Source organism: Ciconia boyciana, chromosome 10 (assembly GCF_034638445.1).
Source record: "Ciconia boyciana chromosome 10, ASM3463844v1, whole genome shotgun sequence".
In the NCBI taxonomy this organism is placed as follows: Eukaryota; Metazoa; Chordata; class Aves; order Ciconiiformes; family Ciconiidae; genus Ciconia; species Ciconia boyciana.
In genome coordinates, this window is record NC_132943.1 from 28,585,717 (window position 1) to 28,602,529 (window position 16,813).

Genomic DNA, 16,813 nt, shown 5'->3' on the forward strand with positions numbered 1-16,813 from the left:
TATTATCCCTTATTCTTCACTCCTTTCCTAGCACCACTCTCTAGTGTGACTGTTCAGCTGGGTGGACAAGTGTGATGACCTGTGGGTTTTGACTGAATGCCACAAAACATCTCAATGAAGTCAAAGCAGGGCACGAGCACTCTCCAGGGCCTCTGTTGCTTAGGACTTGCCAGGGTATTAAGTAAACATTGGCAGCCTTGCCAAATTTCTCAGATTACAAGCAGCAGACTGTGAGGCTGGCCTTGTACCTTTTCCTTCTCATGTAATTACATATGTACAAAGAAAGGGCAACACATAATAAAACACAAAATATGTGTATGCTGTACCATAGGTGGCATAGTACATATGGAGGCCTAATGGCTTTTAAATTTATCTCTGGCATCCTATTTTGCTTTAATTAAAAGAAAGACTTCTACAGCTGTTTAGTGTTACTGACCTGATTAGCTATCATGCCTTATACTAAAACAACAAAGTTCCCAAGACACATTTGGCTCCTTTAGCTTCTACTGCTGCTAAAAGGCATAAAAATAGAATAGAAAGAATATAGCAAAAGTTTTAAGCAATGTATTTGTTTTATACGGTCTGCAGTTGGAAAGATCATGTTTGGATCAAACTTGGCAAGTTTGATTTTTTCCATTCATGGGCACACACCATCCATGGGTATTATTTCAATTAGTTGTGGAAGTTCCATATATTTTTATCAGTTTATAAAAAGACTTAAAATGTTTTGATATTTAAAGTTTTCAACAGGAATGCACAAAAATAACTTATTTCATTTACTGAAACTTTGCGTCTGAAAACAGTGATGTTCCAAGTCCAAATACTTTCAACCTTGGTCTTCTCTCTATGCTAGAATTCATTACTAATTTTTTTCTATCTATATGTAAGCCACCACACTTTGGATAATAAACAGCTAAAGGTAAATAATCGTATGTGTACATTAAGGAATCCCAGTTGTGCCATCCTAGATATGTAACTTTTTCATCAGGTAACTAGTTTGCTTTTGTTATGTCAGACAATTTCAGCTAGTTCAGTAACAGAGGCCCATGTCCAGGATACCATGTGTTTCATTTTTGCTGAGGCTAGATTAGAAAAATATCCTATGTAAACAATGGAGAAAAGTTATTATATTCCCATTCTGTCTCTGCAACTGTAATTCAATGTTCTCCTTTCAGTAATTATGTTCACCTACTTTATTATCCTACCTTTGATCACTGGATCATTATGTCTTGGATGACTTTGTTATTCCAATTATATACTATAGTGAGTGAACTGTGTTTATAGCACACAATTTTTCTGTTCAGGCTTGAGGCTGGAACAGCGTGCAAGAAGTACCTGTATGCCTAGCCAGCCACCAGAGCCCAGAAGTACCAGCTGATGTTCTGGCAGTAACTCCTTGTCATGGTTTAACCCCAGCCGGCAACTAAGCCCCACACAGCCGCTCGCTCACCCCCCCCGCGGTGGGATGGGGGAGAGAATCAGAAGAGTAAAAGTGAGAAAACTCGTGGGTTGAGATTAAGACAGTTTAATAGGGAAAGCAAAAGCTGCGTGTGCAAGCAAAGCAAAACAAGGAATTCATTCACTCCTTCCCATGGGCAGGCAGGTGTTCAGCCACCTCCAGGAAAGCAGGGCTCCATCACGCGTAACGGTCACCTGGGAAGACAAACGCCATCACTCCAAATGTCCCCCCCTTCCTTCTTCTTCCCCCAGCTTTATATGCTGAGCATGATGTCATGGTATGGAATAGCCCTTTGGCCAGTTGGGGTCAGCTGTCCTGGCTGTGCCCCCTCCCAGCTTCTTGTGCACCTGGCAGAGCATGGGAAGCTGAAAAGTCCTTGACTAGTGCAAACATTACTTAGCAACAACTAAAACATCAGTGTGTTATCAACACTGTTTTCAGCACAAATCCAAACCATAGCCCCATACTAGCTACTGTAAAGAAAATTAACTCTATCCCAGCCAAAACCAGCACACTCCTATTCTGCTTTGTTCTTTTTTAGCATGAGCACGCTCTCATGCAGCTGCAGGGTACCCCTGTTCCACAGTTACTGCTGTTATAGGCCCGTGCAGGGGGAATTACAGCTGTAATAATGTAGGTCTTTGTGCTTAAGGCATCACACAAGATGTGGTAACTCTCCATAGGATGTGGTGTTGCACGCAGAGCTGCACTCGGTTCAGCTAAGACAGGTAGGCACTTGGTCACCTTTGTTTTTCTCAAGGTGTTTGAGGGCTACAGGCTAAGCTACAGCACATAAGTATGCATGTGCACTATACAGAAAAGACCAGATTCGTACAGGACTTCGTATGTATATTTGCTTAGCTAAGAATAAAGGGGCATCGTACTAAATATAGCAGAAAAGAGCACAGCAGAAGTGTTACTTGCAATCTTAAATAGCAGGAAGGAGTCTTAACCATAGGTATTCTGCACAACTTTTACTTCAGAATGTTATCCTGTTGCAGAATAATTAGTAGAGCACAGGGATCTAACAGGCTAAAAGCTAAATAAACACTGCAACATATAGGTATTTTTAAAAATGCCTTTAAAATTTTGGACAAGTGAGAGATGCAGATTTGATTCTGAAATCAGGAGTCCAAATTTTTTTTGTGGTAAAATGCAGGCAATGGCAGCAATTTCACTGAGCTTACAGAACAAGTTTTTCTTAAAGAAAACATTTACCTGCCTTCCTCAGAAATATTTTTCATTGCTTTGTATTGCAGAAAAGCAGAAGAGCTCTGTTCTTGTGAATATCAGTGTGGGCCATCAGAGGTTATACTACAACATCAATGTATGAACGCATGGGAAAAAAATTTTTTCCCTACCTGTGCAGAAAAAGAAAAATACTGTGTGCATAAACATACAAACACTTTATTTTACAATTTAGCATCTCGGTGCACCATTTCTTTTTGTAATATGACAGTCAGACAAAAACATGAAACATCATATGACAGCAAACTGTAGGCCAGCTTCATCTGAAATTTCATCTTAAATTACAGCATACATGCCCTTAAAGTTAGAATTAATGCCAGATCAATCACCAAGTACAAGCAGGTCCCCTACTTCCCTAAGCATGCTGGGTTTAGAAGAAAACCAAGTTTTAACTGCTCGGTTTGTCCTAACCTGAAAAGCTTCAGAAGCCACTAAGTACACTAACAAATGATACTGGTGTAAATCAGTATTAGTCATTTTAGCACCCATTACAGAATTCAACATGGACATCAGTATTTTGATCATTAATTGTCTTTGCGTCTTCAACACAGGTTGGCATTAGTGCATCGGTTCACTGCTCACTCTCAGGTTTAAACAGCACTGTGTAAGTGTTCTCTCTCAGGGATCGGTACTGGAGCAGCGTACCAGACCAGTGATCCCAGCCTTCTGTTTCTGCACAGGTTGGCAGGGACTCTGGAAGTGAGTACGTGCTGGCTCTTCAGCTGCATCCATTACCCACTCAGTGGTTACAGTTCAGCAGAGAAGCAGAGCTGAGTCAAAGAGCAGTGGACAGTTAAACTGCCCATTTTTTTTCTGGAGGTACCTTTAGTGAAAACAGCTTCAGTCATTAAATTGCCTTTGATTCAATCCTTAACATATGCCTTCATTTGCTCTATATTCTGTGCATATAAATAAGGGTGCCTACAGAAGCTAGATATGAAAATATTTATCATTAATTTGGTTTTTAGGGCTACTAGGCTTGGTGTGCTATTCAAGAACGGGTAGAGTTGCCATTGCCAGTGAGAGCTTTGAGATAGGAACACAGAGCTGTCTGCTGTTTTGACAGACAGCCTCAAGCACACAAGACAGCTCTGGCCAAATACTGATGAAAGATATTGGAAGAAAGTAGGGGTTTTCCCCAAAAACTAAACAAGTAAATAAAAGTTATAGTAGTCAGGAATTCTGACATGCCTATGGTGAGAGTAATCACTATTCAAATACTATACTATATTCAACCACTATTTACTATAGTAATGTGTTTTTATAGATTTATTCTATAGAAATGTATCTAATTAGCAGATAAAATGGAATAAAAAAAATTTTCACTGTACAAAACTTAAAAATTTAAGAGTACTGTGTTCACATCACAAGAGGTTGTAAACTGGTTTTGTGCAGACATACTGAGATCACTACTCTGATCTTGCTATTTTATATGGAAACAGAAGCAAATTCCACAGGCCCAGGATCCTTAGTACAAGCAGCCTTTCTTCAAAAAGGAGCAGGATACAGCCGTCATGTTTTTACTGACCATAGATATTAACAGAAGAAATATCTGTCCTCACTGAAGTACGCATTCAGCTATTACGGGACTTCAGTCCTCTGCCTCTTGAGAGGTAGAGTCACAGCACATTTAGACACCCGGAAAACAATATAGAACTGCCACTAAGACCGTATTTTCTCTTACAATTTTTACATCCTGTGAGGTAATTTAAGCAAACATATAGCCAGCCTTCGCACTAGAGGATGAATTGAAAATTTGAACTGGAGTGCCAGCAGGTGGTAGCGATGATTCAGGAGCTGGTCTGCAGGCCCTCAAACAGCTTACATGTTGCAAGCAAAACACAAGTCTCTAATCTGCTGCTGTAACTATACAGTAATCAGTGTTTTTTTCCTCACACCTACCTTTTCAGCAAAAAGAGCTTCCTAACTGCAGTAAACTTTTAAATTATTTTGTCCCTATGCCAAACACAAACAACATCATACAGGACCTTGTAATACATGAAGTCCAGGAAGCTTCACGCAAAACTGCAATTTCAGGATCATGTGCAGGTAACCAAAGGCTAAACACTTCTAGGGAATGGTAGGGTGTATTTCTCAGTAATTTACTACTTCAGCTACAGGCACACTCTTACCTGTTTTGGGGGGTTCTCGTTTTTAACTTCAGCAGTGTTGTTTTGTGCCTCTTTCTCCCACCTTCTCTTTGTCAGCTTCATAGATGAAGCACCACAAAATCCTCAGAGCTGAAGGCAGGATTCTTCTGTTTCTGGCAGCCAAAACACACCCTTCTGTAAGAATAACTTTCCAATATGATAATTGGCATAAATCAGCTTTTATACTCTTCTCTCACATTCTTTTTCTACTGACATGCTTGCTTTTTTACATGCTTGCTATTTTCCCCACACAAGTCATCCCCAGCACTTCAAAGGTGAGGCTATAATTACTAAGCCTAGACATCTCTCCTTCAGAATGGCAATGAGATTTTACAACTTGTCTTGCATATTTACATGTACAGCCAGTTCTGTCATCCTCAGAGTATTGACTGCAATGGACCTTTAACTACCAAAGCTCTATTCTTTCTCCTCAGGACTCCTCACACCACAGCTCCTGCATACCTAGGACATTTCTCCTGTTTCCAAAACTTGTTTACTTAATATAGCTGGAAACAACTGGAAGGAGTCAGAAGACAGCTTGCTAAGGCTGCAAGGACTAAGGACTAGTTAGGCAGCCTTCAGACTAGGCTTAGAAAGAGCCTTCAGATTAGGACCAGAGACCTTATGTCAGCTAATTCTGGGAACGCAAGTTTACCTACAGAGATCTACAAGCAAGGCCTCCAACAGAGAAGCTACCTATAATCACAGAAAAGGAGGTGCAATGAAAGCAGCTCCACAAATGACACAGACCAGCAGGAAAGGATCTCACCTCAGGAAAAAGCCTGGAGGGAATAAGGAGTTGGCTGGCTGCTAACAACTCTGCTTTCACGTATTATCGCAAGCTATTGCAGGAGTTAAACTGAGCAACAGCCTCTGTAACTGGCCCAAGCTGTGTGAACAAGCATGGTTTTGTAGGATGATAACCTTGTGCCTTTGGAACACTCAAGAACACTGGCTTTATAGTGTGTAAGAAACTAGCTTGCTTGGAGCTCTGCAAAGCTTAGACTCAGTCTGTAGGATTATGATAATAATTCATAACTAGGGATATTTCAGCATTGGTTTTCATCATTCAAACTAAGCATTGCTTTCTGCCCTCACACACATCACTTGCTGTAGGACTTCCATGCCATGAGAGGCAGCAGGGGCTAGAGAGCAAGGCATTGTAACAGGATGCACATGTTGGGGCTCATTCGGACTCTGCTGCTCTGCTGGATCACCAAACAAGCCCCCAACCCACTCTTCTTACCTGTTTCTGTCATTGTTCATCTTTTGAGAAGCTGCCTCCAGGCACACATTTAAAAATACAGACAAACCTTCTCTCACCAAAAAATGAAGTGGTTTATTTTTTTGGTTCTTTTTGTTCCTTACAGAGATCTGACAACAAACCAAGGGTCCACAGCAGGAGTTTGGAGACCCTAGATTCCTGTTTTATTATTACTTTAGTACCTTAGTGGCAATACTAGGCTAGTATCAGTGCCTAGCACAGCTAGATCTTGAATGTCTAGCGTGCCAGATTTCCAGTTCTCTGTCCTGAAAACAGGGAGAAGTGAGGGATGGCCTGGCTTTTCCCAATTATTGTGCAAAGTTACTCTGTATCTGCACTGACTTAAAACCTCCACACTAAAACTGAAGTACTCCTTTGTTGCTTGTGTATCTTCACATTAGGACACCATAGGACTCAAATTGAGACATTACAGCATAGACCGAGATGGTGAATCCCAACTTTTCTTCTTTTTTTTCTTTTTTTTTCTTTTTTTTTTTTTTTTAATACTAGTATTGTCTAAATCAAGGTGGTAATGGCAAAGTTGACCAATGTCTTATACCATCAGTTACATCCATGGAAGACACATGCAATTACGGATGACTTCAGTACTGACCAAAAGAGTTTTCCTTAGAGCACAAACTCTTGTCCTTTACTAGGTGTTGGCAGTCCCACTTGTAAGTAGTAGAGGAATGCTGTTCTGATAACCCTGCATTTGTGCTTTACAACTTTGTGCCAGAAAACCCTCAAGTCCCACCACTCAACCTTACACCAGCATAAGGCAGCATTGCTCCTGTATTGAGTATCCCACCTTTTGCCTTGCTCACACCCCCATGCTGGGACAGCTTCTGATGCAGTTTAATTAATGCCATTAATTTTCAGACCTCCTTGGATTTTTTCTTTATCTAGTCCACTTAAGAGAAGATTATGGAAGTACCTGGAGATTTTTCCTGAGGAATGTGTTCTACCTCTTGAAGAACTGGGCCACAGCAACACCACTATCTGCTGGACAAAACTGGCTCCCTGTCCCACACAGCACTGTGTGTGGAAAAGCAGCTGGGGAGAAGGTGGGAAAAGTGCATGAAGGGTTGTTTGCACATTCTACTGCCACTGACCTGGAGAGCTGCCCAGAGGTCCTGCTCCATTAGAGGAGACGAGCTGCAAGGTAGAGAGACATGACAGGCATGCTTACACTGCACACAAAGCTGGCAACGTCCAACAGAGCAATTGCTGCAGAGCAAGCAGAGGGCTTAGCCTCTGATCAAGAAAATGGGATGCTATGAGACCTAACTGCTCCACCACATGGAATAGACTCAAGTATATTTTAGTCACTTTATTTGTATCTATATACATTACATTTTGATTCTCCAAGTAGTCAAGGCAGTTATTCTCAAATAGTTTAGTACATCAATTTTATAAAATACAGGTGAACCAAGGTAGATTAGAAATACATACATTATGGTACATTAAGTGCTTTGAATGATTAGTCTGGCCACCCACTAGTGAGCAATTCATTTGGTTTTGGTCATTCTCACAGAGGAGAGTCCACCCCACAGGTAACTTCCCTGAGCCCAGCAGAGCCTACTTAACCAGCAAGAGTCCCTTCCTTGCTTTTGGGGGACAGAATGCATCACTGGGCCACTACAAGGCATTCTGCTGTCTACATGATGACTCAAAGCAAGTCATCACTTCTGACTGGGACAAGATTTAGACATTTGTCACAAGGCCTCAGATCAAAACAACAGAAGAAAAAGAGCCAGTGTAGCTCTGAAGAAATGCAGTCTTCATGTTTGCAACTAGGATTTGCTTACACACGTATATGCTAAACCTGTGTTATAAAGAAATAAATTAATCAAAGGGCTCATGTAATACCTAGGCTGTTCCCCTAGGACATCCTTAGGCATGCTGCCAGGACACAGACCTAACACAGCCCCACAAGGAGCTCTCTCAAAAGATCTCTTCTACACAAAGTTTTGCTCTCCTTTTGAGGAAGTCAGCTTTGTAGCAAGTGAAATGCCAGGACAATTCTTATTCTGAAAAGGGAACGTTTGAGGACATCTGTTCAACTGCTGGGATCTGAACTAGAAATACTTACAGCTTTATGTCACATAGCATCCAAAGATGTCCCAGTTCGAGTTGATACTGCAGCTACTGTGTTACCCATGACTAGTAGTTTGCTATTTATTCCAGCCTGGTCAGGTCTAGTCTATCAGCCACATCCTGACCCAAAGTTAGTTGTTGATGCCAGCTCAAGATCACTCCTGCAAATCTCTCCAACTGCTATAACTTCAGCCCAAGGTCACAATTCACACGTTTGGGCTCTGCATTCACAGGCTGCAAAACAGCTGGCCGGTGGAAGGTTCTCTCACTTTTACAGTGCTGAGGGCCTCTTGCTGTCATGTATAGGGGAACGTTAGCTACAGTCAGATGATCATGTTGCTTTAAAGCCAGCTGCGTGGGACTCTGGAAGACAAGCAGTATAGAGCAGCCACACACCACTGGAGTAAGGGTTACGGGTGACAGGACAGAGCTAGCCCATCACAGCTCTACATTAGCCTAGTGCAGATGCCGTGACACCACCCATATTCATGCTCCATCAACCAATCCACATACTGACAAAGGTGGAAGAGAACATAACCAGCTGTTGTTGGGTCACCTTAGCTGGTCAGGCAAGTCAAGTTTTTTCCCTGTAAACTTTAGGAGGGGAAGGAGGAAGAACATATGTAAACTGTAACAGAGACTGGAACAGATTGAGGCTGCATGGCATGCTCTTTCACGTCGATGGACCAAGACAGAAGGTAGAAGCCACAGAAGCGAGAGTAGCATCAAGCTGATGGACTGGTTGGTTCCTCATTACACAAGGCCCCCCACACAGCTAGCCATCCTGGGAGTACATTTCAACACAGGAGGCAAGATGTGTTCCAGAGGTGGTCAGCTGTACCTCATGCACTATGTTGGACCAAAGGGATTCTGGGCCAGAGGAAGCAAGAAGTACTGTGTCATCTTTCCACAGCACACATCACTGCAGCCTTCAACACAGCACCCTCAGAAGCAATGATTACATTGTACAGAGGATGTGAGAATACTTTCATTTCTGCTGCTTCAAGGTCAGCATCTTCGCTCATCCTCCAGTAGGGCTTTGCAATGGGGTGGGGAAGACTTCTTCCAACACAAATGACTTGCCTCCTGGCAGCTCAGACCTGAGCTGCACCAGTTGTTTTTGGAGCCAACAGTTCAATTCTCACTGCTGGCATTTTCCTTTCTCGGTGCTGCCCAGCTGTCACTTCTGAACAGAGCCACCACCATCTGCTACAGAAGAAAATACTGAACACGGGAGGAGTGAACAAAAATGCACGTTTCAATCCATAGTTGCAGTGAAGATGGCATTACCAGGCAACTGGTCAGAACGAGCAAGTGGTCATGAAGAGCTATACTGTCCCAGACTCCATGTTCATTTGAAGTCCTTCCCTCAGAGACTGGAAGTCAAAGGACAGTATTCTGGCCTCTCAAACTCATAAAAAACCTTCTTATTTACTGGCCTATATTATAATGAAGCTAAAAAGTAAACTCATCACCTACAAAAACAGGTAAAAATTAATAAAAATGGAAAGAAGTGCTTATTGTCATAACATAGAGATTCACAGATCTCTGCACATCTTATCCATCATACAAGATACCTGTTAGTTCAGGCTTTTCTTTTTACAGAAAAAGACAACTACATTCATCTCAATGGTGCAAAAAAAAAAAAAAAATCAATCTAATACTGCTGAAGAGACAGTTTTTCCACTGGGACTGCACAGTGTGATGAGATCTGGATGCTCATTCTCATCGGCATGTCATGAATGCAAGAAAAACATTCTCCTGGCAAAGTTTCACCATGAGGTAAATGCATTGTTTGAAAGTCCTGGGGAACTGAAATGGATTTGAAGTGATCTGCCAGGAATGATGGTTTCATTAAGGAGAAAGTTGTCACTCTAAAGCAGTATGCTTCATTTTGTCTAGCAACTTAGTGCCTTCTGCTAAGGAAAGGGTTAATCAGCTTCATTCCTATAATTAATCAAGTCTTGTTAAATTAAAGAGTTTATTTTTTAGTCACCTGTTTCCAGGGATTTGGGCAACATTCAGATCAAAGTACTGTTTAGGATTGAAGGGATATGTTTTGGGTTTTGCAGTATGCTGATGACTGACAACCCGTTTTTACAGGATTCAGCTAAAATGAAATTATGACAGATAAGACAGAGTTGTACTGCAGTAATATAACTTAAAAGATGTAGTGATATGGCATTATAGCTGTAGAGCTGCCTTTAAAAAAAAAATACTGTTTACAGAACCCAGGAAAAATTGAAGCTACAAAGCATAAGCAGGACAAGTTATTCATGGATCCTAAACAGGTCAACTACAGACCACTGCAACAATAGCAGAACTTAGGAATTAACTTCATTCTTCTCTCATCCACACACACACACAGAGGGGGGTTTATTTCACATTTGCAGTACCACGCATCTGCTACAGAAACGTGAGCTGCTTGTATTCAACACCACTTAGGCAGTGCAAGACTTACAGAGATCATGTACTTCTACACCATCATGAACTGGACAGCATCTGTTTCAGTGCTCTTACATGGAGATAGCATCACCTTCCCTACTGACAGAGGTAATGTCTCTTACCAATGCTGTTCAGTGGTACCTTACAGTTTAGATCCTTAGTGAGGCTGGTTTGCTTATCAGCCTCCAAGAGAGGATTAAAGTGCAACAAGCAGATTTCTCACTTCACAACATGACGCACGTGGTCAGTGTAGATATGGAACTGCAATCCTCTTGCTTACTGCTGGACAGACCGCAGGAAGAGAGTGGCCTATAATGTCATTGTCCTCTTGTGCTTTCCCAATATGGGTTTTAGCTTAGCAATTCAGGCCCAGTCCTGTCCAATGGTCTGGCACCATCAGGAAATACTTGTCCATAGCTTCACAAAACCTGGTCCGGTACAGTTCTGGAGAGACCACTGTTGGCATCTTACCTAATGTGTAAGAGTCAAGAGCAGTTATAAATGGGCTAAAGAGTATACTGCAGTACAGACAGATGTCACATGAGATTACAATACCAGACAGCATAATCATGAAGGCATACTGTACATGGAAGGGTCTTGGAACCAACAAGCATTATCAGCTGCCTTTTTTTTTTGTTTTGTTTAATTTTTATTTTAAACATTTAGAAGAGAAGACAGATCAAGGTCTGGACCCCTAACACTGAATTGAGATACCTGAAGTTGGAGGAACCATCTAGGCTTTTTACATCAGCCCTGATCAATTTGTTTCTTTTTCTTTTCTCCTGTTTACAGGTCTTTGAGGTTTTCTAGCAGAGATGCAAATTTCTCCCATGAAGAATTTCACTCTATGGACATGCTCTTATCTTCTCCAGACATCTGAGCAGTGGTACATCAAGCGTTCCCCTTCCCTTTTCTTTCCAGCCCTCCTACTAGCATGTGGCCAACACTAGGCAATGCTGCACAAAAGGTACTCTACTCACTTCCACAAAGGAAACTCCTCAGCTCCTCAAAATATATGCAGTAGTCAGCCATTTGATAACGATTCCTCCACACTAACAACTCAGAGTACATCTGATTTTCTGGACTCAGAAAACATCTTCTGAAAACAGGCAGCAAGGTTTTTTGCTAGTATCTCTGTATGGATGACTAACTTTGTATGTGAGTAGTTGGTAACTAAGAAACAGAAAAGAACAGTCTGCTAAGTAGATGACCTTTACCACATTCCCAGGAATTATAGTACTTAAAGGCTCACTAATGGAGGCAGATCAGTGTATTAATTTTTCTGAAACTTGTTATTCCTTCCCCTGTTCTGGACAACTTAATCTAGCGTTCCAAAACTGCATTGTGGGGAAGTTGTGGCTTTATTAGCACAGTTATTGGAAGCTTCCAGGTAACGAAGAAACGCGATCAAAATTTTTCCTTTCATTCTGGACTTACCTTGTCCTCCCAGGATGCCAGTTGACTTCACCACCATTTCAAGCTTTTTGTCCCAGGTAAAAGTGCGAATATAGTCTATTGCAATAAAAAAAAAAATCCACATGCAAACATGTCATATCTGCTATAACCCAAGTAACGCTATTCTAAAATGTATCTATTTCCCCTCAAAAAGGGCAAGAAAGCAGTAGGCTTCCATAGCCAGAAGAACTTCAGTGTTCCCCCTACCAGTTGCCTCACTTTGCGGAGTATTATTTATATTTGAGTAGGGTGAATACGATATCTCAAAAGCCCAGCAAGATCACAATCAACTCTTCCTGCCTCTACAAAAACAGACTGCCCGGGCATGTCTGTCTTTATCCATGTTAGAGTTTCAAGGGCTCATTTACAAGAGTCACTTAGCTGATCCTCATCCCAGAAAGATATCAAGAAGCCCCACTTCGCCGTAACAGCTCCCCACTACTTTACTGCAACAGCTAGCAGCATCAAGACTTAGACATGTATTAATTTAAGCCAGTAGTATTCCTCATCATTGCAGCCACCTATGGGTTTAATAACAGAAAGCAAACACTTTTCACTTCATGATATGGAGGACTGGAAACACCACCAGTCACCCTGATTGGAAGAGGGGGCTGCAAGGAGACGACTTCAGAATTGTTTCCAAGCCCCTTTCAGAGAAAGCGTGCTCAGTCATTACAAGCACATGAACATTTTGGTCTGCAAAGCTGAACTGCAGTAAGTTAAGTTTTTCATTACTGGATATCATTATCTCCTAACATTTGGCTACAACTGTAATCATACAATTTTGAATTTACCATTTCTAGATTTACAAAAGGCCACCATAAGTATCCACGTTTCACCTCAGCTATGCTTTACACAAAACTCATCCAGACCTGTCAATCTTAAGACTTATTCATTTATCTGAATACTCTTTGAAAGCACTCCCTTAGAGTGCTTTGGGACGGATATCATCAGTTTGTGCACTAACTACTGCCACTTCCTGCACTAACTACTGTCACTTCATGCCCCAGGGCCCAGAGCCCCACACAACAGGGCTTACAAATAAAATAAAGTCTTCACAGCTCTGCACAGACCTAACTTCCTTGTTTCCTGTATCACGTTAGGATCTAAAATAGGTAGAGATTCTGACCTCAGATTCAAACTCAGTCCAAGCTAATGGTTTTTAGTTCCACCCCCACTGCAAATTTAGCTTGAGTACTTTGTAAGTTCTCAGGGTATCATTTAGAGAACATTGTGATAGCCTCATACAGCAAGCATGTTCTCTCTTCTTGAAGATATTTGTGCTAAACAAGCTCCTTCGGCTCATGCACAGCTGTTCTCAGCACAGTGAAGGAACTGTTAGCTTTAAACATCATATAAAATATACTCTTTAATCAGGTAAGACTTTCCATAGGACAGCAAAAAGCAACATGTACAGAAGGAGCAGAGTCTCATCCCATTTACCCAAATATTCAAGAGTCTACAAAACTAGAAAGTAATAACAACTTGCAGTTCTTTATAGCTGGGACTTCAATTCTGAACTAGAAGTGTTATTGGAATGGCTTTCAAGCTTTATGAGAAAGAGAGTAACCCAGACCTCCTGGCTTGAGATCTCATCTGGAAGCATTTCTGAGCTAGGTTTCAAGAGCATCTCATTTCCAAGAGTGACTTCCACATCCTGCAAAATGGCTTCATCTCCAAGTCTTTTGCATAATACAAGTTTGCCCGTCTAAAGATTATGCTCTACTATCCAGTCACAAGTCAGAGAATGTGGCAAGGTAATTACTGCATTGCCACCTATATTATCCACGTCAGACTACATGATCACAAGTGATCCTGTGACGTTTAAGCTCCCTCTTCCATCCCTACCAATATTGTTTCTCCTTAGATCCCCTCCACACAAGTTAAAATTTAAATGGCTATGTAAACATTACTGAACTTAACTTTAAAGATTAAACACGTCAAAGCATACAAATAACCTTCCCTACTTCAACTGGAGTCAAAGCATAGGTTAAACACCAACTTGACTGCTTTTTCACTACCTGTGAGGCCTCCTGCATATATTCTTAGCAATGCAAATGCTAACATAAGCCCATACAAGAGCTGGAGAGAAGACTTCCTGCCTCCACTTTGAATACCCATGAGAGGTGAGGGTGGTATTTCATCAGGGAGAAGAGAAGCTTTCCTGACACACATCTCTGTGGTGGTGGTACAGTTCTAAGAGTACTGTAAAAGCACCTAAACCAGAAGAAAGCAGTTTCACCAGCTGAAAGCAAGAAAATGCAAAAGGCAACCTACCAATGATCCCAACAACCAGTTCATTGTTGGTATCATCACGACCCACCAGCAGGGAGTAGTCGATGATGAGGTGGCTGGAGAGGAACTGGGAATCACTGTGTATGGAAGCTCTCAGCACAGCCTTGCAATGAGAACGGATGTACAAAGGATTGTCCCGGACCATCTTCAGAAGGTTCTCATCCAGCAGGACTACATCACAGCTTTCCTTGCCTGTGTCTGTTTTAACATTTCTATTCCGGAGGGAGCCCTTCAGGTCAAAAACCTGGAAATAGAGAACAGCACTACTTTGTTCCACTGTTCTGTGAGGTTACAGACTTCAACATACCTAACTGCAGTGTTTGAAAGGCAGCACAGCAGGGCAACTCTTTCCTTCTCCACAGGAGGAAGACTGTTAACAAAAAACATTGTTGTACTACAAAAATTAAAGTTTCCTGAGTGGCAAGTAGCATGTAAGCCTACGTGGAAGCTCTGCCACCTCAATTCACAAATTTCAGGCAAGTTATTTCATTAATATTTAGCCTAATTTAAGGGAAAAAGGAATTTATATTGTATGGGTAAACTAAGTTTTCTAGCCAGCTTCTACAGACTCAAATGCTGACAAAAGTAATTTTGACTGAAGAGGGAGGCGAGTCTTGCATGAAGCACCATTTAACATCTGTTGGTAAGGTAAAAGACAGACTATCATTAGGTTGGAAAGGATTTCTGGAGTTCTCCAGTCCAATGCCCTGCTTGAAGCACATCCTGTTAAGATAAGGTTGTTCAAGCCCTGTCCAGTCAAGATTTGACTAACTGCAGGGATAGAATGCACAGTCTCTTTGGGTGTCTGTTCTAGTGCCTGACCACCCTCATGATTTAAAAACAGACATACAAAAAGAAAACCCACAACATCCTTTACATCTGTCTAGAATTCCCTCAGTTCACTTCCTCCCACAAACATCCCCTGTTTGAGGTCAGGCACTGGGAGGAAAGGTGGAAAGAATTGATACTATCTAGTTTTAGAAGCGACATTTGTTTGACCTTCCTTTTCAGTATCAATTCTGTATTTGAAAAGAATTTTCCCCCAGTCATTTTAAGGTCTTCATTCTACTGCCTTATAAAGGTCGCTTTTCCTTTACTAAGAGCAAGACTGAACTCAGAATCTTGTCCCACGAATGAAGTGGTTCAGACAGAGAACAGCAGGTTCAAAACAGTAGTAGTTTCCCCCCGACTACACAGTAGCTCACCATCTCCATCAGTGAGGCTCTCCTTCTAAACAAATTAGTCTGTAATCCTGAATCAGTTAGTTCTTCTAAAAGCTTTGCAAAAAGGTTTCACATTTTCCTAATTAGGTTGGCAATGCCTTCTCTCAGATACTGGAGATGCAGGGACAAATAAGACTTCTAAAAGCTGAAGCCTGCACTACAGCTATCTGAAATAGCCAATATAGGCATCAAGTTACCAACGATCACGTAACAAGGAAACAGGCATGAACTGTCATCTTTGAGCAGTGCTAGATATAGACAGCACATGCAAAGTCAAAAGTTACCTAGATGCCTACCGGTAACCCTGCTCTTGCTCCCAGTCAGAACTGCACTGCAAGGGAACAGACCGCTTGGTTCTTACCTGAGCCATTTTCCTGCCGTAGAAAAGGTTTTCCATGACAAGCAGATCCAGCTTCTTTTCAGTGTTGTTCTGAGAATTCTTGTATCCAATTCGATATACCCCAAGGATTTTGGCCAGCGCTGTGGGCTTCTGATGAAGAGAAGACATGGGATAAGATCTCTGGGTACAGGCAATCAGCGATCAAATACTAGAGGTGCCACTGTTCTGTCTGACTGTGTATTACAGCTTAGAAGCTCTAGCAAAATTCCCACTTTTCATCTTAAAAACACATTATTAGTACAACTCATACCCTCTGACATTTCGTTTTACTTAAATGAAAGGGGTTAATGCAAACTGTTACTAGTCTAAAATATAGACCACTGCCTAAAAAAAAAAAAGGCACTTTTTTTTTTTAATACCTTCTGCTGAACTGCATTAATAATGTAAGTGAAGTAGTGTGGAGCAAAGTCGAGGAACGACTGGACTTCCAGACGAGGCATCTGCTTCAAGATGAATCTATCATCTGTTTTAACATCAGACAGAGGCAACAGGGTTACATACAGTAAGTGATGTATTCTTTGCAAGTTCTTTAGGACTGTCACACAGCTGAAGTGGTTTGAAAAATTAAAGGACTGCAATTCTCTTAAATCCTTAGCTACAGAAACTCATTTCTAGAAACTTTTTTTACTTCACATATTCTGAATTTCATAATTTCAGCCTTTCTGGATTTCAGCCTTCTAGCAAACCAGGGAGAAGAGACTGCCTAAGTTAGATTTACCTCAGCTATATGGGCTTCTTATACAGACAAAAACAGCCTACAGACCCTTCCATTCAAGA

At 41.5% G+C, this 16,813-nt stretch overlaps 1 protein-coding gene across 9 annotated transcripts in view; it reads right to left on the reverse strand.

Annotated features, from left to right (window-relative positions):
* Window positions 1-1,536: 1,536 nt before the first annotated feature.
* PIKFYVE (phosphoinositide kinase, FYVE-type zinc finger containing) overlaps window positions 1,537-16,813 on the reverse strand; it is a 74,623-nt gene continuing 59,346 nt past the window's right edge. For 5 of the 9 annotated variants that reach the window (XM_072874724.1, XM_072874726.1, XM_072874728.1 and 2 more), the window contains 5 exons: window positions 16,396-16,499; window positions 15,998-16,126; window positions 14,396-14,657; window positions 12,101-12,175; window positions 7,437-11,134 (listed from right to left, as the gene is read on the reverse strand). In XM_072874724.1, coding sequence (XP_072730825.1) covers window positions 11,019-11,134; window positions 12,101-12,175; window positions 14,396-14,657; window positions 15,998-16,126; window positions 16,396-16,499 — 686 coding nt within the window. In that variant the 3' untranslated portion in view covers window positions 7,437-11,018. Of the gene's footprint in view, window positions 1,654-2,677; window positions 3,531-4,839; window positions 4,993-7,055; window positions 7,277-7,436; window positions 11,135-11,643; window positions 11,837-12,100; window positions 12,176-14,395; window positions 14,658-15,997; window positions 16,127-16,395; window positions 16,500-16,813 lie in introns of those variants that run through there. The other 4 variants (XR_012044384.1, XR_012044383.1, XR_012044381.1 and 1 more) reach the window with 4 other exon arrangements.